Raw genomic sequence first — 25,400 nt, 5'->3', positions numbered from 1 at the left:
ATATGCCACAGGAACAGTCTGCGGCAGATCTGCGGCAGGATGAAATTTTGCTGCAGACTTGCCGCATACTAGTATGCCACAGGAACAGTCTGCGGCAGATCTGCGGCAGGATGAAACTTTGCTGCAGACTTGCCGCATACTAGTATGCCACAGGAACAGTCTGCGGCAGATCTGCGGCAGGATGAAATTTTGCTGCAGACTTGCCGCATACTAGTATGCCACAGGAACAGTCTGCGGCAGATCTGCGGCAGGATGAAACATTGCTCCAGACCTGCCGCATACTAGTATGCCACAGGAACAGTCTGCGGCAGATCTGCGGCAGGATGAAATTTTGCTGCAGACTTGCCGCATACTAGTATGCCACAGGAACAGTCTGCGGCAGATCTGCGGCAGGATGAAACTTTGCTCCAGACTTGCCGCATACTAGTATGCCACAGGAACAGTCTGCGGCAGATCTGCGGCAGGGCGAAACTTTGCTCCAGACTTGCCGCATACCAGTACACCACAGGAACAGTCTGCGGCAGGTCTGCCACAGGAAATCCCATTAAAGTCTAATAGGGCCAATTGAAACCAATCATCTCATGCATATTCATTATTACTTTACACGTGTGACAGAAAAATACATTTATCATGATTTGTTAAGCAAATTAAGACAATGCACATCATTTTTGTGATTTCTATTTTCCTTTTGCCATTATTAACCAATAGATTATTTTGTCTGATCATGTTACAATTACATTCACGTTTAAGCAATAGATATATTGATTACTAACGAAGAAACTATGATTACTAACCAAGAAACAATATACATATTTAGTATATATATGTGTACGAGCCTGTGTCACTTTAAATGTTACTCTTGAATACACTTCAAATGATCAATGTGATGAAGTTAATACAATTGAGAATAGAATATACCTAATTGGTAATATCGATATCTATTGGTATTACCTAATTGGTAATATCGATATTGCCAATATAATATTGCCGATATAAATATTCATGACGAAGAGTCTGCGGCAGGTCTGCAGCAAGTCTGTGGCAGACCTGCCGCAGACTCTTCATCATACTGAAAGAGTAAGCGGCAAGTCTGCAGCAAGTCTGCGGCAGACTCTTCATCATACTGAAAGAGTATGCGGCAGACCTGCCGCAGACAGTCATCTTTTTCACATGCAAATTAGTTTTGCCGCAGACTTGCCGCAGACTTGCCGCATACCCTTTCAGTATGATGAAGAGTCTGCGGCAAGTCTGCGGCAGACCTGCCGCAGACTCTTCATCATACTGAAAGAGTATGCGGCAAGTCTGCAGCAAGTCTGCGGCAGACCTGCTGCAGACTCTTCATCATACTGAAAGAGTGTGCGGCAGGTCTGCAGCAAGTCTGCGGCAGACCTGCCGCAGACTCTTCATCATACTGAAAGAGTATGCGGCAAGTCTGCAGCAAGTCTGCGGCAGACCTGCTGCAGACTCTTCATCATACTGAAAGAGTGTGCGGCAGGTCTGCAGCAAGTCTGCGGCAGACCTGCCGCAGACTCTTCATCATACTGAAAGAGTGTGCGGCAGGTCTGCAGCAAGTCTGCGGCAGACCTGCCACAGACTCTTCATCATACTGAAAGAGTATGCGGCAAGTCTGCAGCAAGTCTGCGGCAGACCTGCCGCAGACTCTTCATCATACTGAAAGAGTATGCGGCAAGTCTGCGGCAAGTCTGCGGCAAAACTAATTTGCATGTGAAAAAGATGACTGTCTGCGGCAGGTCTGCTGCAGATCTGCGGCAAGTCTGCCGCAGGAGTATGCGGCAGGCTCATTTCTTTCCTATGGGTTCCCTTGTTCATAGATCAGATGCAGGTTATGTCAAGTGGAAAAAATTTGGTCCCTCGGATAGGACATTAAATGGTGGCCTCGTGTACATGAGAGTCACCACCCTTGCACGATAAGAACCCATTGCACTATTCGTATAAGAGTAGGGGGTAACCCAGGTGTAATGGTCCACCTGCATACCCCAACCAGGCCGAGTATACCGGCATCTGCAAGAATCTTCAGTATTGAAGGAGGCAGATTATCTTGAAGAAAAAGACATGAGCATAAACATAGAGTCGTAGACCATGATGTAGACTCTAAGCTCTAGAATCAAGTACATCTAAATTGCAAATCTTTTAAAATTTTGATTCGTTCTGTGTGTGTAACTTTCTCTGCATGCTACATGTATATTTGAAGAAAAAAATTGCAATTTTTTTATATTAAACATGCAGTCATGCACTTCTCCCAATATGTGAATGATACTCAAGGATTCTTCCAAAGGCAGGCTTAAACTTTTAAACTAGACTAAACTATTGTTTGACGACTACCACTAACCAAGACAAACATCGCCACAAGTATATATAGTTTTGGAAATCACTATTTCGTCTACACACATACACGCATTTGTGTGTAGCGTCCATGGAGTGGCCGGGCAGGAAGAAACCAATACATGTGTGATGGAGACAATGATGCTTTACTTTGTAGAGCGAATGATGGTTTCCTTTTTTCATGATAATGCCAAAACATTTCCCACTATCCCTTAATGACAAGTACAAGGTTCCTACTGACACATTTGGCACCAGATCAGACAACTACATGTACATGTACATTACATGTGGATTTTAGACCGTATACCCCTGGCCTGATTTATCTTTCCTCACCCCACCCCCTCCCCAAAAAGATAACAAATGAAGAATTAATCCCCTGACATCTATCCCCTTGATCCCCTTGAAATATTATTCCAGGTACACCCAGATAAACAAAGTGATTTACCACAGGTTTTTTGTTTGTTTTCCAAACTTAAAAGGGGGCGTGTCTTTGATGGTAGCTATAGCAGGTTTAAAGGTAAAGGCCAGTATTGGAAACGCCCCAATTTCAAAAAATGAAATGGAAGCTCTTGTTACCAATCATGTGAAAGAATATGTTTTGACTAATCCTTGATGATAAAAATTTTGCCGGGAAACTGCCTACTAATTGATAAATTTGGTAAATTAGTTTATCTATTGGTATGTGTGAGATAAACGCATGTGTCACGCACGTGTGCGTATAGTCCCATATACATCTTTCTGTGTACAGTGCTTGTAACTTTACGAAGACTGGGCCAAATTTCTTATCATTTTGATGATTCCAGAACCTTGCAGTACACACTAATACTTACATTATATGCTAGATGATCAACCTTTTCTGATAGATTCCACACCGTTTCTTTCACAATGCAATCGCATGACCATAACTGGTTTTTATCTTTGACTGAATTACAGCCGAACTGTTAATGATCATACTCATGAAGATTTGACTTTATCACATGAGTAAAATCTAATTTTATTATGTAATGGAGACATTGCAACAAAAAGTGAAATGAAAATAAAAAATGAAAAAAAGAAAGTACCGGTACCATATTTTCATGACATTTTGTTTACTTCAGCAATTTGATGTAGAGATATGATTTTATGAATTTTTAGTGCTGTTGTGTTAATAAAGATTATGCAGTCGATCTAACTAAAAGACATTACTAGCCAAGCTGTTCAGATTGTTAAATGATTACATCTAAATGTACATGTTTATGTACATGTAGGTCCATTTGAAGTAGTATTATTTTTATTAAAGGAATCTACTTTAAATTTGTAGTTTAGTGAAATAAGTAATGCCATGGATGTTTTAGTGCACGTTCTAAAAGCAGCATTAACCAATGGTATACGTTCTTCCTTGACAGGTGTGATAGTTGGAGTCATCGTTTACTACGTCTCCAAGGGCAGCGGAGAGGCATCGATGGTCTACACCCAGGAGGGGTCCTGCGGAGAGGTCAACGCCCCCATGGACATGTACCTCCACCTCACGTACGAGGACTTCGGGGAGCACACGGCCAACGTGACGTTCCTCTACATCCGAGACAGCGTGGTGGGACAGGTACAGGCCAGGTCCAGAGACTTTGGCGCAAAGGTGAGTATAGGTGGTTCCCCGTTGTCGTTGCCATGGTTACTACTAGATGAGGCTCACATTGATTGAGCATAATTTTGGATTGACCAAGTTACGTCACATTGCTTAGTTAATCAGAAAGTATTTTGCCTTAAAGTGACTCGGTAACATTGTTGAAGGTTGATGAAAAAATTGTGTAATTTTTTATGCAATTTCACTAATTATATTCCTTCTACTGTACTTACCCTTTAACAAGTAAAATATCCTGAGAAAATTCTCAAACCACAAAAATATCTATGGTTCTCTTTAAAGGTGTCACAGTGCGTCAAATAGTAAATAGTAAATTCTCCCAACCATGTTTTAATTTTCCCAACCGTTTTTCCATGAAAATAAGACATACATTCAAGACAGGCTTTTAAAATCGTTCAACACTAAATGTCTAGGATGGTATAGACTCTAGAACCAATTCATTGCTTTGTGAAGATTTAAATTCACCTAAAAATGTATTCAATTTTAAAAAAATAGTTGGGAGAATTAAGGAATCAATCAGATCAGTTTTTCCCTTTTTTTATCATTAATAATGGTCTGTTTTCACTCAAACTTTGAAACTTAAATCTAGCATTGAAGTCACTACCATAGCACCATTTCCTCTCATCTGAAAAATGTTACCAAGTCACTTTAAAGTCGACTTGCTTAAGTAAAATGCTCAGATATGATCTGAATACGAGATAAGACATATTAATCAGCGAAGTAAAATACTAACTTTATTTGCATACTGAATTGAATACAGCCCCAGGACCTTATTTCATAAAGTTTATTATCAACAACAGCTGTTACATTTCTTTAACAAATAAAGCCAATCGAAGGCCATGATTTCAGTAGCTTATAACAGTTACTGTAACTTGTTATTGATAACAGGTCTTGTGAAACAGGGCCCAGGTTCTTTGGGGGAAAACCTGGGAAATGATTTCTTTTTATTCTCCAGTCAGGGAAAAGGCAGTGAATTTGAAGAAAATCTCTCAACCAAGGAAAAACTAAATGATTGGCTTTATTGGCTTTGTAGTGTGTAATAAGCCTTTGTTAGTGTGGATATTCAGAATAAAATTCTTCTATTTTTTCAGTTTTGATTTCATTTTGTTTCTCATGTACATTTACTTTTGTAATGGTTTGCTGTAGATCATATTTAAAAAAAAAAAAAAATCATTTCCAATCGTAATATTGATAACCAAATGAGCTTGTAAAAGTCATGGGATTCCTGACCGACCTAAAGGTTATAAATATAATGATAATTGCAGCATTAACTAAGTCAGTAAGGTAGCTTTGGATCAGAGGCAAAGTTACCCACTCCCTTTAAATCAATATACAAATTTAAATACATTACATTTGTGTCTTGCTCTTCCCTCTCAAACCTATATTGAATTATAATTATTTAATGTTCTTCCATTCAGCTGCAATTTGATCCAGAGATTTTCTTCAACATCCTTCTGCCACCCATCATATTCTATGCAGGATACAGCTTGAAAAGAGTAAGTTTTGAATGTCTGTCATTTTAATCTTGAAAACTAGTGTTACCTCCTCCTTTTTTCTCTTCAAATAAAACAGATAATTTAAATATTGCATATAATTGAACTGAGAGGGGTCTTGTATTATGAAGTAATTATTGTTTTGGAAGATGGTATGAATATCTCCAGTTATGGATTGAAGCATAAGAATAAATTATTTTGCTTCTGGTTTTGTTAGTGTTCAAAAGTGAATTATATGCATTTTGATAGTTACATTTTATTATTTTTTATAAAAATAAATATCGTTTTGACATACATGTACACATACCTGCACATTTTTGTATAGGTATGTGATCAGATATTAGAGACATATGTTGAAAGAATTCCTTTATTGAGTTTCGTGAGTACTATGGTTATTTATTATTTCTCTCTCTCCCTCTCTCTCTCTCTCTCTTTCTCTCTCTCTCCATTAATGAAATCCAGAGACACTTCTTTCGGAACCTTGGATCGATCCTCACATTTGCTTTTGCCGGGACAGCCATATCCTTCTTGGTCGTTGGGTAAGTCAGTAACAACTTTCATCCAATTTGTTGTTCAGATGAGGTAATAATAATGATAGTGGGTACTTGCATAGCGCTCATCTCTGTCAGATTTTACTCTCTTGGCACCCGCAACTATTACCCCAGCTTTAGCGTGGCTGCCATAATGGCGCTCTAGCATTTCAAGGAGAAAATTATTGCCAGGTACCTTACCTGGGTCGAGTGTGTAGAATAATGTCTTGATAATGGTTGAAACAACACCTCAACAGATACCGGGCTGGTCCACAAGGGCCTTGACCATTTAGCGGTGACATGTATGAATTTTGAAATAACATATTTGGCAGTCACCTGCAGGTTTGAATTTTATGAAATCTAAGGTTTGACAATCAGTGACAAAGTTGAAATTCGTTCTCAGCCTAAATTATTTCTGAAATATTTGTCATAATATGTGTTTGAAAAGCCTCCAGTATTGCTCAGATTTCACCAGAGATCATGTGAGTACCCTTGAGCCACGAATAAGTAAACCTTGGACGTGGGCAACAAGAGACTTTGTGCTTTGCAAGTGTATCTTGTCTTAACTGAACATCTTAGTGATGATGGTGATGATGATGATGATGATGATGATGATAATGATGATGACAGTGGTGATGATGATGATGATAACGGTAATGGTGGTGATAATGGTAATGATGGTTATGATGGTCATTATCATCATGATGGTGGTGATGGTGGTGGTGGTCATCGTCCGTGTCATGGTGGTGATGGGTGATATTGATGGTTATGATGGTCATCATGGTGGTGATATTTATGATGTTATTTTAGCCTTCATGGCACACAACTTCAGACATTAATTACTGTGCATCTCTCTTGACTAGAATTTCTTAATTAATGGTGAGAAAGCATTTAATATTCTATCACTGACCCCTTTATCAAAGTGTGACAAGTAACTAACCTTCGCGTAATGAACACATTTCACACTTAACAACATTCATTGAATGCTCATATTTTTCCTGTGTGCCCATACTGTACCCAATGCTCATCGTCGTTATAGAATGTGCCTATTTCAGCATAAGAAGTAACAGCTTGAAAGGTAGTCTAGAGTAATGACACCCCCAGGTGGCCCTCTCTCTGAGGTTCACATGAGGTCTGTTTTCATCAGCTTGAGTTTGCCAAATAACCCGCCATTTTAACTATCCCGATCGCAAATTAACCACTTGACTTGCGTCTTCATCAGCCCGCAGTTGCAATTAGCGGGATATTTTGTCGAGAAAATATCCCAAGAAATATTGATCGTTTCCAAAATATTGCGCTATTTGGGAAATAGCGGGCTAATTCGTGCCCGTCGGAGCTAGTTTGTGATGAGCATATCGGTCTAATGAAGCACAATTTTGAGCTTCGGGATAATGTCCGGAGTCTGAAAATAGTGGGTTATTTGGCAAACTCTAGCTGATGATGACAGGCCTCATCTACCATGCTACATGTACAGTACATGCAGGTAATACCCCAATCATACCAACGGGCCAACAACAGACCGAACAAGATATTCTATTACTTCAAACCTGTCATAGTGGCCACCTCTCTCTATATAAAGGCCACCTGTCTATAGTGGTCACTCGTATTGCCTCCCTTTTGAGGTTTTCCTTCAATATAGTGACTTCTCCCATTTATTTCGAATTTTCTGTTTTTATTTCTATCCATCGGTAATTTTATGTTTTTTCTACATATCATAGGGAATATATAATGACTATCACATTTCACATTAATTACATTAAATATAACCGCAAAATAATAATAGAATAATTTAGTTAATTACATGAACACTGTAGCAGAAATTTTGTATTTTACATTTGTTATTGTGTCACAAAGCTCTATGACAGGCTGAAATTTATTACCAAGTACAAATCCATATGGCTGCCAAGTTTGTTTTTGTCAGTAATACCAGTAGAAATTCTGTATTTCCTCTCTTGCGCTGTTTAAAAATGAATCAATTATGCAAAATTTTATATTACGTATGATGTTAGAAATGTCTACTTACATTAGAGTATTGCACACTGTATATATGTTATGTACATACATTGTGCAAATACATGCAAATTAGATAATGGATGTTCAAATGTAGAATGCATTACTCATAGTTGAAACGTCAAACAAACACACAGCCATTTATTTTAAAGCAAGCTTGTTCACATTTTCCACAGCATTTCTGTTAAGTTTTTGTTTGTTTGTACAAAATGAGTGGCAAGTGAGAACAGGCTTGTTCACATGTGCTGCAGCCATTTGTAGCCTTATTTTAAAATATATTCAAAAGCAAAAATTCAAGTATTTTCTTTTCATAAATTCCACATAAAAAGCATGAAATCTCCCATGATAATAGAAAATATGAATGATTGGAATCAACATTTTATGCCTTTTGAAATAATTTTTACAAAATATTTTCAAGGATGCTAATTCAGTATAATCATGAAATACAATTTGTGGTACAGGGAGATTACTTGTGTTGCATTTAAAGAGTTTAAAAACTAAAAAACGTTGCAAACTGCGTACTGCATAGTGTATATATGTATGTGAACAAGCCTTTAGTGGTACACAGCTCTCGCACAGTGTAAAATATACAAACTTTGAGGATCCTCTTTTGCAATGTGATCCGTCAAAGACACTTGAAAATGCAACAAGGAGATGTTGACTGGCATATCTTTAGTGCAAGTGAAAAAAAAACTTCACAATCTGAATATGTACAATGCTTTCATGTACATGTAAATAAATAGGCTCTGTGAGGACACAGCTCGAGACTGACAGAGTTGGGCTCTGTGCAAGGCTTTAATAGGAATCGTGGTAAAGTGTCAAGATTAGAGTCTCTGCTCGCAGACTATTTTGCTAATAGGAAATAAGTGCCATAAAAGAGCTCAAACTGAGGCATTTGTGATTAAAATGACGAAACTAGAAAACTCAAAAACTACAAGTTTAAACAATATGAAAGATATCTATGAGAATCGATCAACCAATCAATCAAACAATCAATCAATCAATCGATCAGTATCTCCATAGCTAGAAAATAGCATTCACTAACCAAAATAACTATAGACCGACTCAAGAATGAGAATAGGCCTGTTTTGATGAATGCGTTTGTTTAACTGTCGGTTAAACGTTTTGACTCAGGCTTAAATGAGAACCATTCAAGAGCTCAAACTTAGACATTTGCAAGCAAAATTACAAAAACTAGAAAACTCAAAAACTCAAAGTCAAAGTTCAAACAATATGAAAGATATCTATGAGAATCAACCAATCAATTAATCAATCATTATCTTTAGCCCGAACATAGCATTCACTGACTAGAATAACTATAGACCGACACAAGAATATTGTGGGATATCAAATATTTTATAATGTTGATTTTCACAACGTATTAGAATTAAACTGTACCCATTCAGATATGAGTCACCAACCATGCAATATACATGTACATTGTATGCGTGCCCCTTTTAAATGCAAGAATAACATTACTATTACAGCAACCCATTAGCCCATCACCGTGATACTCGATCCCTATTGGGACATTGCTCTATTAAGCAAATATGATGCACTAAAAGCCATCCTCGATCCTGATAGTCCAGCATTCGGATGGATGAGGGAAACAAACTCGCTCTCACTGTAATTACAGTATTGGGCCTGTGACGAGACATTGAAGCAATCCCGTATAGTAATGCAGTAGGCTCAGTAAACCAAGCACATAGAGTGGTGAAGTGTGACGTCATCAATAATCTATTTTTTGAATTTCTCAATTGGTCATATCTCAGCCCATATCTAACATATTCAATTGGTTTTCGACATTTGGACATTATTGTTGATGTTCTTTCGGAATATGAAGAAAAAATTGAGAAATTCAAAAAATAGATTTTGATGACGTCACAGCTTCGGTACTCTATGGAGTGTAAATGAGCAAAGAAAAATGGCGGATAGTACACCTATATTGAACACAGTTAGGTTATATTTTGAGTATCCTCTGTTCGGAGCCAGAAGGGCAAATATTATGCACAGTATTAACACCCATCTGGCTACAAGCAGACAATTATGTGCAATAAAAATATACATATAATTTCAGAAACTTCACTGGAATTTGATGTATTGTTATATAAATACTTATTTTTTAAAAAAAAATCATATTTAAAAGGAAGTAAAGAAGGAAGTAAATATGTATTTTCTCAGGAAATATTTTACAAATTCAATTAACATGGCTCCCCCCCCCCACTCCTCCTTAGTTTTCTTAATATACACCGGAGGTGAGAAACTATGTCTCCTATCAACCGTAACAATGATTGCTTGAATTGAGTTTAGCATAAAAAGGCATAGCCAGCCATGCTTAGAAGTACAGTGTACTCTCGCGTCATGGTGAATCATTCTTATAGACCCAAATATAAATATGATGTCCATATAATGCTGTTAAGAAAAAGAAATGCATGTAGATTTAAAGAGAAGGGACAAATTGTTAAAGGCTTGAAGCTTGTCTATGAAGGCCACATTTGATTTATAGACAGAGAAGAAAAAAAAGTCTTATTTTCTAAATTAATCAATTTCTCTCCTCAAATTAGCAACATTTAATCCTATTTTTAACTCCTTTGTAAATATAAAAAAAATCTATTTGTAGTTTGTTTGGCGTTCAACAATAAGGGATAGAGCAACGTCGATCTGGCGCTGCTCAGTGGCTGCCGGGCTCACGATCAATTGGGCAAAAAGAATTTCCGTTTCGGTTTAATAAAATTTGGAGTGGACTATTATTATTATAAAAAAAAAAAATTTAAAAAAAAAAAAAAAAAATAATGATTTCATATTTTACACACCGTTGCCAACCTAAAGAACGGCACAACATGTACTGCATTGGTATAAATGAACTCAAAATTGTTTGAGATTTTTTTTGTCTTTTCATTGCTCATGTATAATGTGTAATTTCTAGCATTCTAGATCAGAAGATAATGCAAAAATGTCACTGAAAGGTGACATTAAACTTTAAAAGCACAACCGGAGCTACAAGAGTAACAAAGAAATGAAGACAGTTATACCAACACACTGCTTTTCAGGGGAGAAAATATTACTGTATTATGGTAGCTGAATGCCGCGTGAAATGTGTGTTTTAGCAGATTGGAAACAGAAATGCAAATAGAGCGCAGTATAAAAAATCGTCTGTCTGGAGCCAGAAGGGCGTTTCTGTATGTAAAATGATACAAGTTAATGCCGTTCTGGTTCCAAGCGGATGAAACACATGTTTGATTAGTCTGCTTTAGAGGTTCCTGAATTACGCTCCAGGATTATTGGATTTTTTTGTCATCGAGGTGAAGTGATCCATACATCCATGATTAATCAACTTTAAAATTTCACATGAGATTCATGACGTGTTATGTAGTGGATTTGGTGGTTGAATACACATGAGGTAGGGATTTTCCCTCATCATACCACATAAATTTGCATTGGCCTACAGTCACTTCTACATGTATATATTATATTAACCCTTTGAAGACCTTTTTTTTAAGGGCTGAATTGATCACATATTGTTCAAATTGGCAACAATAATATATTTCTTTTATTGTTACATTGTTATTATGGTTGATGGTTGATTACCGTAGTGTTTTACCTGACTGCTAAGAAAGCATTTAATAACAATAATGATAATATTCCGCTTCTTAAACGCTTAATACAGTTTCTCTCAGTGCTTTACAGATATACCATTTACATCCTTGTACAAGTAAGCAACACAACCTGTATCATGGTACACATTTTGCCATAAAAATTTGAAAAAATTGCAAATTTTGACAGAAAAAAACAATGATTTAGAATCTCTCAATTTCAGGATTTCAATGCTTATTACCCTTCTTAAAATCACTGGGATCAAACACAATTCAGTCATGCAACGAAAATACATTTTTTTGATCAACCCATTTAAATGAAGGCAGACCTAGGCAACATCCATTTATACTATTTGCATATATGTATTCAGCAAGATTAATCTCCAATCCTTACAACAGCAAAAGGTTTATTTCATATCGTATTTATTTCATTTCATAATATATGGGATGTACCCTTTCAATCAGCAACTGCCAGAACCTGAATTTGTATCTCGTTAAATTTAACAGACATAAGCATATGTACAACGTATGAAACGAGTTCATTTTTTTACCCATCTCATAATATAGAATATGTATGAGTCACCTCAAATTTCTGATAGCGGTTTGAAAGAATGGATAAAAGAAATGGATAAGATGCATTTTGGATCAACTGCATATGTACATGTACATGTAGCTGTGGTCAATGTCTAGAATGGAGTGCAATTTATTTTCATTTTGCAATTTGATTCGGAATGTGGAGATCTGCAAGTATAGAGGCATTCACACTGGAAGCAAAAACATTGTTTTTTCTCACATTCCAGGGTATTGTGAGAAGTTGCTAGGCAAGGACCTATAAACACAGATAAAATCCTACCCGTGGACTGCTTTTTTTAAAATGCCAGGCGAAACGCCACGTTTTTTGCAGTGTAAATGCTCGCTCTCAAAACGCCGGTGAATTATTCCGGCTTTTGGTCGCATGACTCCCCTCGCTTCTGCTCTTTAACAAATGCAGAACAGCGACAAGTGGCACATGCACACAACTAAAAAAATACCCGAGAATAAGCAACACCAACGTTCTTTTTAAACAGGTTTTTTCAGGAGTGTAAATGGAGTTTTAGAAAAAATGATGGATTTTCAAATGGGTTTTACTGCAATGTGAATGGACCTTATATTAGGATGAGTGCAATCAGTGCATATGTACCAGGCACAGTTGTTATTGCATCTGCCACAGCTCGAAATTGAGTTATAAAACTGGAGCGAAATGTGCTGCACGGGTTTATGAAGATGGTTGGAACTGGAACAAATGTCATATATATGCAACGGCTTTCAGGACAAAACAGGAACTACAAAATACTGGATATTTGGTGGAGGTGTCTACTTCCTGTGTTCCACATTTCGATTATCGGATTTCAATTTTTCTCTCTTTCTCTCCTTCCCTTTCCTGCATCTCTCTTCCCATGTCTATCTCTCTCTCTCTCTTCCTCTCCCTCTCTCTCTTCCTCTCCCTCTCTCTCTCTCTCTCTTTCTCTCTTCATCTCTCTCTCTCTATCTTAATTTATCTGTTTTTACTTGCATCTGCCTTTTCCTATTATGTCTTTCCTCTGTTTTCTAGTTCTCCTGTTTTTTTCCCCCTAATTTCTCACTCTTTTTTTTTCTTTCCATGTGTCTCTTTACCAATTATAATATGTGTAACTTCCTACTCTGCTTTTCTCTCTTCCTTGACATAAATATACATGTATATCTAACTCATTTATTGTGCTCCCATTTACTTCTTTCACAAGAAAAGCATTTGATATGACAATTATATGATGATTCAATTCTCAATACATACAGTGAAACCTGTACACAGAGACCACTCAAGGGAGACAAGAATTGTGATCTCTATAGGCAGGTGGTCTCTATGTACAGGTTCCTTTAGTACATGTTTCAATGAGAAACCATTTTCAAGGGAAACAAAGAATGTGGTCTTTATAGACAGGTGGTAGCTAAAGCAGGTTCAACTGTAATTTTATTTTAATATTCTCTAAATTGTACATATAACCCCACCCCCCCTAAAAAAAAAAAATATATATATATATATATATATATATATGAGAATGATATTAAATCATTCACAATCAATCAATCTATATTAAATGAAAGGAAAAAAAGCAGCATATCTTATACAGTATTCTATTTCAATCTTAAATTTCATATTCTTTTTTTCCCATTCATTTATTACCAAAATGTTCAATTCCTCCTTGACTCATACTATGACTCAGAATACATGTACATTCTGTAAATGAGCCAACCATTGTACTCGTACTAAAAATCATATATTTTATCAACATTTTGACAGATCTTGTAATGCATCCCTGTACCAGTAGATATTTTATTTCTTTTCGCATATTGCACAATAGATAATTATTTCACACTGAATGTCATACCAGTACTTTCCTACTCCAGTACGTGAATTGAAATATTTATGATTGCAATAAATCACTTGTGGCAAGCGATCTTTTGCAATACACAGGAGATCAGTATAGAATTATTCATGCACATAATACAGTCATATCCACTGTACATGTTGAAGTGCTGTAATATTTACATGTACGTGTAATGATAATCTGGATTTATATGGTGCTTGATACAAAATAACGTCTATAAATGCTTTAGACATACGATTGCCCCAGTCATCTGCTTTATTCACTCACAAATGTGCACCATCCACTTTCTTGGGAACATTCTTACCCTAACTCCTAAGGTCACCGTGGGGGCATGGCAATTACTAACCCAAAGGCTTTTGTTTAATATCCTACCAGGTCCTCATTTCTCTCCTGGGTATGGAGTGGCAAATGTAGATTAGTGCCTTGCCAAAGGACATTAGTGCCATGTCGGGGATTGAACCCACGACCCTTGCATTTCAAGTCAAGTGCTTAAACCTCTCGTCTCCGACACCTCTATATTCCTACTTTGGAAAGCAAAACTAGCGCCCTTCTGGCTCTCAACAGATGGCATGTACATGTAGAAAGGGGGCTTATATAGTGGGGGAGGGGGTGGGGGTGCTTGTTTGATACATGATTCTGAGAAATGTAATATTCTTGTTTTTGTTTGTTTGTAATAGTTGTTTTTGTTTTTGCTTGTCAGAGATGAAAGATCATTGAGAGTATTATTTAATTAGTCTTTGAGTCATACTCATGCCCCCCCCCCCACCTCCCCTGGGCTAAAAAATATATATCCACCCCTAATAATTATCATCATCAGACATCTACATGTATTCCAAAATGGAAGTTCCCTCTGTTAGGCGTAAAATGTTGGGTGTAAAATTATGCCGGTGGCTAAAACTGGCTACACCATCCCTGCATGCTCTGTGAGATTGCTGTCATATAGGGGGGGGGGGGGGAGGGGGGAGGGAACAGGGGCTTAGCTAGTCAAGAAAATGTTGAAACCTAATATGATATCTTAAGAACATATTGGAGTGGGTGTTGTTTGTCTGTATGTTTGGTCAATTTTGGGGGATAGGAAATTATGGAGACATATTTAATTGTGCCCCTTTTGGCAATGGATCCTAGATCTGCCTTTGCATGATCAAACAAAACACATTCCAAAATGGAAGGTCCCCGTTGCCAGAAGGCCTGCGATGCAAAGCATGTTGGTGTGTACACCTAGCTTTCATGCTGCATAGTAAAGTGGATTGTGTGGGACGGTGACTGTAATATTCTACCACAACCAAATGAATAAACTGCATTATGCAATCAATCTGTACCCAAGTGCACTCACGGTGACTTTATGTGTATTGATCCTGATCCCATTTCTCCCATCTCTCCCATCTCTGTCTCTATCTTCGTCTCCCTCCCCTATACTCTTTCTCTCCCCATCTCTTTCTCTCTCTCTCTCTCTCTCTCTCTCTCTTTGTCTCATTCCCCTTATACTCTCTCTCTCTCTCTCTCCATATCTTCTCTCTCTCTCTCTCTCCATATCTTCTCTCTCTCTCTTTCTCTATCTTCGTCTCCCTCCCCCTACTCTCTCTCTCTTGCTTCCTGGGATACATTTCTCGCTATTCATTTCCTCTTAATTTTTTCTTTCTCCCTAGATACTCTATCATACCTCACACTATACACATACCTTATCAAGGTCTTGTCTTGTCTCTTTCTTTATCTATTTCCTACTTTAATTTTGCTTTTTCTATCTTGTTTTTCTCTCTTCTGTCTCTTCCGTCTCTCAGTGCTCTCATTCTCCCTACCTCCTTGCCTCATTGCCTTCCACTGTTTGTCCCTCTCCATCTCTTTCACCTCTTTCTCTCTCTCTTTCTCCCTCTTTCTCACTTTCTCTCCAGCTCCTTTTGTCATTTCTCTCTCTTTCTCTCTTTTATCTTTCTTTTGTTTTTCTCTACTTATTATCCCTCAATTGATCAGGTAATGCACTAGCGGTATATCTCACAACAATAAATTCTCAGTCAATCTTGAATTCATAAATTGTTATTCTTTGGGAATATATACCTGCCAAATGTTGTCAGAATATTTAGATTTTTTGAATTTTTAGGACCTAAAAATGAGGAATATTCAGATTTTTTTTTTTTTTTTTGGCCTTCTTTTACCATTTACCGCGATGTGATCAAGCAACAAATATGTATTCACTTTTTGGTACAAATTTACTGTGCATTGCCAGTTACATTTCAGCTGCATACGTGGCCATGTAGGCTATGCGATCGCTTGTTCAATTCACACATACATGTATGCCCGTAACCCTGCAGTGGCGCTGCCCCTTGACCCCGTATTGGTCTGGGCCCCCAGACTCCCCCCCCCCCCCCCCAAGGGTACAGATTTCTTATTTTCAAATGTTAGCAGGTATGGGTCATGAACAAGAAAGTACAAGTGTAATTATTGTGCAAAAAACAAGAAGATCTATTATAACATCTTTACACAAAGAGAGACTGATACTGTCATTATTTGTTTGAAATATTTTTAACTTCTCTCCCCTCTCTCTTCTCTCCCCCCTCTCTCTCTCTCTCTCTCTCTCTCTCTCTCTCTCTATACAGTGGCATCATGTATCTGTTTGTGATTGTTATCATGAAGGAGACCAGGGTTACAAGCCAAGATTGTTTTCTCTTCGGAGCACTCATCTCTGCTACCGACCCAGGTAAATATTTAACCCATTTTATTATTGTTGATATTTTGTTTCCAGGAACACAATGGAGAAGTATTACAGTAACAAAGAGTACAAGAAAATAAAGTGGTGTTATAAAAGAAAAGAAACCATCAATTAATCCCTGCAGATCGCACCCCAAAAAAAGAAACAAGTTTATGTATACGAGACCTTCCTCATTAGATAATCTTTCAATACGACGCATGCCCCAGGGAGACATGCTCCTAGGGTTATTTTGTCAAAGTTATAGTTTAAGGCCTGCATTCTACTAAAATTCAAACCAGACACCGGGTTTAAGCTTTTCTTCAAAACCAGGTTAAACCAAGGAAGTTTGTCTGAGGTCTTAAGTTTTCCTTGTTAAATTAGCTTAGACCAAAGGTTTGGTTTATAAATTGAAAGTAGAATATGTTACTTTATATGGACCTAAGGGCTTTGGTTTCATGTTAGGTTTAGTGCCAGGTTTAGGGCAAGGTAAAAGTTGAGTTAAGGGTTAGGTAAATGGTTGAGTTAAGAGATACAATGTACAATGTAGGTAAAGGGTTTAAAGGGGTTGAGTTTAGGGTTAGGTAAAGGGCTGAGTTAAGAGATAGGTAAAGGTAATGGTAAAGGGTTGAGTTTAGGGTTAAGTTGAAGGTTAGGTAAAGGGTTGAGTTTAGGGTTAAGTTGAAGGTTAGGTAAAGGGTTGAGCTTAGGGTTAAGTTGAAGGTTAGGTAAAGGGTTGAGTTTAGGGTTAAGTTGAAGGTTAGGTAAAGGGTTGAGCTTAGGGTTAAGTTGAAGGTTAGGTAAAGGGTTGAGCTTAGGGTTAAGTTGAAGGTTAGGTAAAGGGTTGAGTTTAGGGTTAAGTTGAAGGTTAGGTAAAGGGTTGAGCTTAGGGTTAAGTTGAAGGTTAGGTAAAGGGTTGAGTTTAGGGTTAAGTTGAAGGTTAGGTAAAGGGTTGAGCTTAGGGTTAAGTTGAAGGTTAGGTACATTGTAAAGGATTGAGTTTAAGGTTAGGTAAAAGGCTGAGTTAAGGGATAGGTAAGAGGTTGAGTTTAGGGTCAGGTGAAGTGTTAGTTTTAGGATAAATTAAAGGGTTGAGTGAAGGGTCATCGGGTCTGTTTGGATCAGTAGGATCGGTGCAGTTTTTTAATTTTTTTAATAGATATTAAACTTTGCTATGCCTGTATTAAAGTGGCATGGTTCAATTCATCTCTTATTTTTATTTCAAAGGTAAGTGTTTGTGAAAACTGCTATCATTTAGGATATTCACACTATCATGTTCTGCTTTGCTTGTATCTCTCAAAGTGACTGTCATAGCAGTGTTCCAAGACCTGCATGTTGATGTGGACATGTTTATTCTGGTCTTTGGGGAGAGTGTACTCAACGATGCTGTGGCTATTGTACTGACCAGGTAAGACCAAAGATCGAATGTAACCTTTTCAAGACGAGCATTCCAAATTTAGTGGTTTACTTAATTTGGCTCAGTCACCTTTGATTCAGCCCTTACAAAAAAAAACACCATGGTACTACCATCGAATTACCATGATACAGAGAGTACTACCTTGGCTCTATATATGTAGTGTACCGTAATAATTGTAATGGTACTACCATAGTATTACCATGATACAGACAGTACTACCATGGCTCTACCGTATATCTGTTTTGTATCGTAATAATTGTAATGGTACTACCATAGTTTTACCATGATACAGACAGTACTACCATGGCTCTACCGTATATCTGTTTTGTATCGTAATAATTGTAATGGTACTACCATAGTTTTACCATGATACAGACAGTACGACCATGGCTCTACAGTATATCTGTTTTGTATCGTAATAATTGTAATGGTACTACCATAGTTTTACCATGATACAGACAGTACTACCATGGCTCTACCGTATATCTGTTTTGTATCGTAATAATTGTAATGGTACTACCATAGTTTTACCATGATACAGACAGTACTACCATGGCTCTACCGTATATCTGTTTTGTATCGTAATAATTGTAATGGTACTACCATAGTTTTACCATGATACAGACAGTACTACCATGGCTCTACCGTATATCTGTTTTGTATCGTAATAATTGTAATGGTACTACCATCGTTTTACCATGATACAGACAGTACTACCATGGCTCTACCGTATATCTGTTTTGTATCGTAATAATTGTAATGGTACTACCATAGTTTTACCATGATACAGACAGTACTACCATGGCTCTACCGTATATCTGTTTTGTATCGTAATAATTGTAATGGTACTACCATCGTTTTACCATGATACAGACAGTACGACCATGGCTCTACAGTATATCTGTTTTGTATCGTAATAATTGTAATGGTACTACCATGATGTTACCAAGATACAGACAGTACTATGTACCATGGCTCAATATATGTAGTGTACCGTAATATTTGTAATGGTAGTACCATGGTATACACGTATGTACCGTGGCCAAAATACTGTGTACCATGGTATACATGTACATGTACATTGGCAAAAATACTGTGTACCATGGTATATAGTATATGTGTAATAGTATATGTGTAATAGTATATTTGTACAGCGCTTGGAGACATTAGTATTAAGTGCAATATAAAAGCTAAATATTATTATTATTATACATGTATGTGCTGTGTCCAAAATAATGTGTACCATGGTAATTTTGTAAAAGGAAGAGCCCTAAAAGATGTACTAGATGCACGTAAAGAAAGGGTAAAAATTGCTGAACACATTGTGTTCATTTTTGTGTAGTGACCTCATTGTATTTGGCAAAATTGATCGGTTCAGTATCAATATTTTCAATAAAAATTAAGCTTACATATAGTTCATAACCATGTAGCAATAAAATAAATATGAATGTTGCCAATTTGAAGAAAAAAATGTTATAAATTTTGTCTTTAAAAAAAATGCCTCTCGCAAAAGGGGTTGGATCAATTATGGTTATGTTTTCATACAGACTTTTTACATCAGATAGTCGAACATTAAAGATTCCTGTGCGAGGAGCTGTACAAATATAGACCTTCCAAATATTCCTAAATTCATCTGGAAACACCAAACACCAAAATATTTGCATCTACCATGTGCAAACATATATTATGTATTTCCTTTTGCGTGTATTACAATGTGTAATGTTTGGACAATAATTGAAGGGACGAATGAGTCAGATGAAGAAGTTTATGCTTCATTGATCGTGACTCATACACATAAAAAGGTACTGGTGAATTGAAAAAAGGCAGAGCATTAAAGATAACAATCAGTACATTCTGGTAAATATAGAAAATTAATTCTCACAGAATTCAAGGAAACTTACATTGAAAGTTCAAGATTACAAATAAATGACATTTGATTTGATTTGATATGGTTTATTGATTAAAAAACATTCAAATAGAAGCCAGAGGCTGAAACAAATTGAATTTACAACAGATACATACAAAAGCATACATGTCATTATTGTGATGTGTTGTTGTTAATAAATTCAAATTCAATTCAATTCAATTCATGTATAAATGGCGATTCACAATAAATAATCAAGGATTATGATTATGTGCCAAATAATGTTTGTAGAAAATGTGTAGTGGCTGAGTAATGAGCATAGAAAGATGAGGAAATTTGGTTAGGAAGGCTCGACACCATGTGCTTAACACAAGTCACTATGTGCAAATGGGAGTTATGGCTAATAACGAAGATGATGCCCAGTATTTTAAAATTTTGTGCTTTTTAAAACAAATTTCACTGGTTCAAACAATCGATCTACTGCAGGATAAACAATCCAGAATAAATCATAGCAATTTTCTCTCAAAATACGATATCCATACCAGAGCTCAAGATTAGCTTTAATGTTGTTTTTTTCCTCTTCCAATTCACAGGACAGTAGAAGAGTTTTCTGACACGGCTTTCACGGCAGGAGGTTTCTTCAGATCATTAGGCCTCTTCGCTGGGATTTTCATGGGCTCCTTTGCCATGGGCGCCGCTATGGGCATTATTACAGCTATTGTATCCTTTAGTAATGTAGCATGCTTATACATGAATTAGTATATTTTTCTTTTGAATTTTAAAGCTAAACTTACCCATAGGCCTGTACAAAAACATTACCAAAAACATGTTAAATCTTTAATATGAATGGATTTTTTAAATTAGTTTAAAGCCAATTACTGAAGGTTATTTGCAAGCAATTCAATATAAAAAAGGGGAATTTTTAAATGTTAAGATCACGTCTAGGTACAGATGATGATGAGATACAATCCTTTATTTGATTTACAGTATTTTACTTCAGGCTGTCCAGATGATTTTGTACTACGGGTTTCTGTCTTCATTGAAATTTGCCCCCCTTTCGTGCTTTTAAATAGATGTTGAAATTCAATGACTGGAAACACATCAAATGTTTTTTTTTTAAATCCCGGTGGGAGATGGAGGTAATATCATTAGAAATGATAGCATAACATTAGAAATACAGTCAAACCTGCTTTAGGAAGTAGGCCTGAGTCAAAACGGTTCCCCGACCGTCACGCCGAAACCCGGGTTTGAATATTCGAGTTTCGGGTTTTTCAAAATTAAATTTCACACTGATATTTTGTAATAAATAACGCAAAATATGCAATTCACAAACTTATATTTCAATTTAATTAAATAAATATGCTTTCGAAATAAATGGATATCGTTTCAGTTGACGGTAGGTGTTTTTATCGCTCTAAAGTTGAGGCTGCAAGAAAGGAATCACGCTTCGTGGTAACGAGTGCGTTCAGAAACGGAAGTTGAATATGACCCACTGAAGACTGAGCAAGAGTACTACACACAAGACTGAAATTTTGATCAGACTATTACAATTAGATCGTAATACTAATAGGCATTAATTTAATTGTCAAAATATATCCACAACATAATGGTTTATCCTTGATATTTTGATGAAGGAAAATAATTTAAAGCTCTTGAAATAACATCGAAGTGCCTTTTGTTCGTTCTAAAAATGCGTGTGTAACGGCAAGCTGAAGTTATGAGTCAAGTTTTGTTTACATCCCTACACCGTCATCCGAGCTGATCGGAACAATAAGCATTAAACCAATTAAAAAACATCACGTAAGACTTTAAGGGACTCCAATTCAATAAAATTACCGTAAAATGATAATTTGCTTGACAAATAATACTATATCTCAGAAATAATGACATTTCATGAGCTACATACTCGATATCGAGTTCAGCTAGCTATCATTTTGAAATGAGACGTAATTGTCATGCAGTGCAGTAGACTGTAGATGGCAGCTAGCTTGCAGCAGAGAGAGAAAAAAATTGCGGGCCTTAGATCATGTGATATTCGCATGCCTTAGATCACATGATTTTTCCCTCTCTGCTGCATGCTGCCCTCTACAGTCTTCTGTAGACAGGTTTCACTGTATAAATTGTTGAGTGGTAATTGAGAGAAATTGACCTTGACCTACCTCTTGATTTTAGATTACCAAATTTACACGTTTGAGAGATCACCCTCTCCTAGAAACAGCTTTATTCACACTGATGTCATATAGCTGCTATCTTATGGCTGAAGCTGCACAACTAACAGGTAAATAGCAAAGAAATATTGCTTTGTTTGTTTTACCTGACTGCCAAGAAAGCACTCTTGACACCGGATAGTCAACCTGTTCAAAACATCAAGCCACTCCTACCACCCATCCTCTCCTACTGGCGCTGTAGTTCTCTTTAGAACTATATAAAGCTCAAGACAGATTACCAACAGTCCTTCTCAGGACTACACACACACTCAAGAAAGAAAGATTATCAACAGTCCTTTTTTTTGGACTCCCCAATCTTCCCCCCTCTCTCTCACATGGTGCAACCGCAAGCCTACTGTTTACTACATTACCATGCAAGCCGATACTTTTCAGCAGCATCTAAGAAAGCATGTGTATGCTTGTAAGTAAGCAACCATATAGTCAGGGCTACTACCCCTTAGGATTAGGCCTCTGTACCACTACCCCTAACAGGTACTCCTTAGGACTATTCCCCTAGAACAAATATTCCCTGAAAAAATTCCTTATTGTATTTTCACTCTGAAGGTGCTGGTAAATAATAATGGCCACTTATATAGTGCTCATATCCGTCATGCAGTGATGCTCATGGTGCTTAGACATTATTACCCTGGTTATAGCCAAGCTGTCTAGGGAACTAGTGCTAAAGCATATTTCAGGTACCCATTTACACCTGGGTGGAGAATGGCAAGTGTAAATTAATGTCATCCCTCCTTCTCATGTACTTCTGCTTCATCTTCTATCACATTTACTGTAGTAAGCATGAATAATTAAAACAGAAAAGAAATAATTAATCTTTTTTTTTTCATTCCACCACATCACTATATCAAGTGATAGCTCAGTCGGTAGAGCATTGGTCTCGTTATCCGGTGACCCGGGTTCGAAACCAAGTCGATGTGCTAGTGCCCTTTGGTAAGGCATTAATCCTACTTACCAGGTCCCTTGGTGAGGACCTTAAGCCGTCGGTCTTCTGGTTGCTTACTAACAAGCATTTATTGCTTTCTTAGCTGTCAGGTAAAATAACCACCACTATCACTATCATTTGATTTAATCCCACTTTCAATTGTCCTCTCAAACCTTCTACCATTCCAAGGTACATGTATATCACAAATACATTTCGATTAACTTATACCCTTAATGACATATCTCACTGTCTTTTGCAGGTATTGTTGCTGTTTTGTTCTGTGGAGTCACGCAAGCTCACTATACATACAATAATTTATCAGAGGAATCAAAGAGGAGAACCAAGGAGGTAATATACAAACCGATTACTTCCTCCAATCGTTCATCATATTAATCAGATGATAACTGCTTTATTAACCTTAAAGAAATAAGCCTTGGTTAGATTGATGTTGTAAACCAAGGCGGGTTTTATTTGAATTTGATGACGGAAAGTGTAATAGCCGTACATATATGTAGGACCCTTCTTGCCATTCATTTAGAAATTAAAAAACATTGCGTTTTTAATTTGGTGGCGGTTTTTCTCATGTCATATCTGAATGAACCTTTATGAATATTTTCCCTATCTTTCAACTCAAATCAAAGATACCTGAGAATTTTTTTTTTAGGGTCTTGCAACAATAGTTTTTAGACTTAACCTTTCTTCAGTTTGATCTGTCCTTAAACGTCCAGTTTATTGTAGAATCGAGCAGTGTGTATTAAAGGTACTATGTCCCATGAAAAGGTTCAATTCCAACGGCATTTGAAAGATAATACTTATTTAGAACTCCCTCAAAACAAAAGGGCTTGAAAATGTCTTTTTGTGGGAAAATAATGACCGTGAGTTGTCGAATCGAATCAAATCGAATTTAGCGAGCACGTTTAATTAAATAGTCTTATGTTCAGACCCAGCTTGTACCGATTGGTCGTATGTTTTGTGCTGCGCTAAGATTCAATCACTTTAATTTTGGCCGTTACAAAAGTGGGTTATTGATGCAGATAAATGCTGATGTACCCTTTAGAGCTCATTTTATTTATGTTATTACCAAAGAAAAAAAGAAATCACTCAATAATGTCTGACAGTGAAGTCTTGAAAGTAAATGGGTTTCCTTGCATAATTTGAATACGAGGACACTGCTAACGTTTAAATTTAACAGATAGGACATATTCATAATTCCTGCAAAGTTCTACAGAATTTGATGTTGGCTGCAAAAGGGATACACTACCTTTAAGGCCAAGTCCAAGGTTTTGTATCTTGTACATGTATGTTACTGACTGCCATCTATTACTGATTACATCAAAGATTTTAGTATTTGTGATGATTAGTTCATTTTAATAGCTCTACAATAGCATGGATCATTTCATTGTTAAGCATGTTCACACGGTCATGAAACTTGGTAACATATTGGATACAAATAAAAAAAATCACTTGGACCTGTCCATTTGTTTTGTTTTGATATACATGAACTGCCTGCTTACCATATTTCTCTCATTTAGTTATGGACAGTTAAATATAAACCTAATATATTTATGATATTAGATGTATGCAGTCCATATAATTGTAACACAAAAATATATTACATAAATATGATTTTTGTTCGTTTTGTATATTGTGTAAATCGTATGACCTGCCACGAGTCTGGAATGGGACCATGGTCTTAGCAACTATGTACATATATTACCAGGGGGGGGGGGGGTGTTTCACAAAAATCCTAAGTCAAACTTACGTTGGACTTAACAATTATGGAGAGCCATTTGTAGACTTTAGACTTTTTATAAATTCCACATCAAGAACATGAAATCTCCTTGATAATAGAAAATATGAATGATTTGAATCAGCATTTCATGCCTTTTAAAATAACTTTTACAAAATATTTTCATAGATGCTATTAAATGGCTTTCCATAATTGTCCAACTTAGAGATAAGTTCAACTTAGGATCTTTGTGAAACACCCCCCAGGTCATTTGAAATATAGACTTGACTAAACAGATTAATATTGTAATTATGATATATGTAACCATCTTGTTTTTTTTATTTCTCTTCTGCAGACATTTCAATTGCTGAATTTCTTAGCAGAAAGCTTCATCTTTTCTTACATGGGTCTATCCGTCTTCAATCATTCAAACAAGCAGTTTAGTGTGGGCTTCACGGGTGCGGCGTTTGTATCCTTACCAAAATATACTGTATTAGCCAATATTTTGATATAGTGTATAGAGACGCCGTGTGCGACATACAAAAGGGCTTACTCAAGCGATTCCGACACA

General features: G+C 36.8%; 1 protein-coding gene across 2 annotated transcripts in view; it reads left to right on the top strand.

Annotated features, from left to right (window-relative positions):
- Window positions 1-25,400, top strand: part of LOC594444 (sodium/hydrogen exchanger 6) — a 32,722-nt gene that overhangs the window by 802 nt on the left and 6,520 nt on the right. For both annotated transcript variants that reach the window (XM_030981857.1, XM_011683173.2), the window contains exons 2-10: window positions 3,729-3,955; window positions 5,380-5,457; window positions 5,917-5,993; window positions 16,584-16,684; window positions 17,975-18,080; window positions 20,547-20,673; window positions 22,126-22,231; window positions 23,360-23,448; window positions 25,185-25,298. In XM_030981857.1, coding sequence (XP_030837717.1) covers window positions 3,729-3,955; window positions 5,380-5,457; window positions 5,917-5,993; window positions 16,584-16,684; window positions 17,975-18,080; window positions 20,547-20,673; window positions 22,126-22,231; window positions 23,360-23,448; window positions 25,185-25,298 — 1,025 coding nt within the window. The remainder of the gene's footprint in view (window positions 1-3,728; window positions 3,956-5,379; window positions 5,458-5,916; window positions 5,994-16,583; window positions 16,685-17,974; window positions 18,081-20,546; window positions 20,674-22,125; window positions 22,232-23,359; window positions 23,449-25,184; window positions 25,299-25,400) is intronic.

The sequence above is a fragment of the Strongylocentrotus purpuratus genome, unplaced genomic scaffold, assembly GCF_000002235.5.
Source record: "Strongylocentrotus purpuratus isolate Spur 01 unplaced genomic scaffold, Spur_5.0 spur5_scaffold_12, whole genome shotgun sequence".
In the NCBI taxonomy this organism is placed as follows: Eukaryota; Metazoa; Echinodermata; class Echinoidea; order Camarodonta; family Strongylocentrotidae; genus Strongylocentrotus; species Strongylocentrotus purpuratus.
Note: the sequence above shows the minus strand (reverse complement) of the source record. Positions and strands in the feature narration are given on the sequence as shown.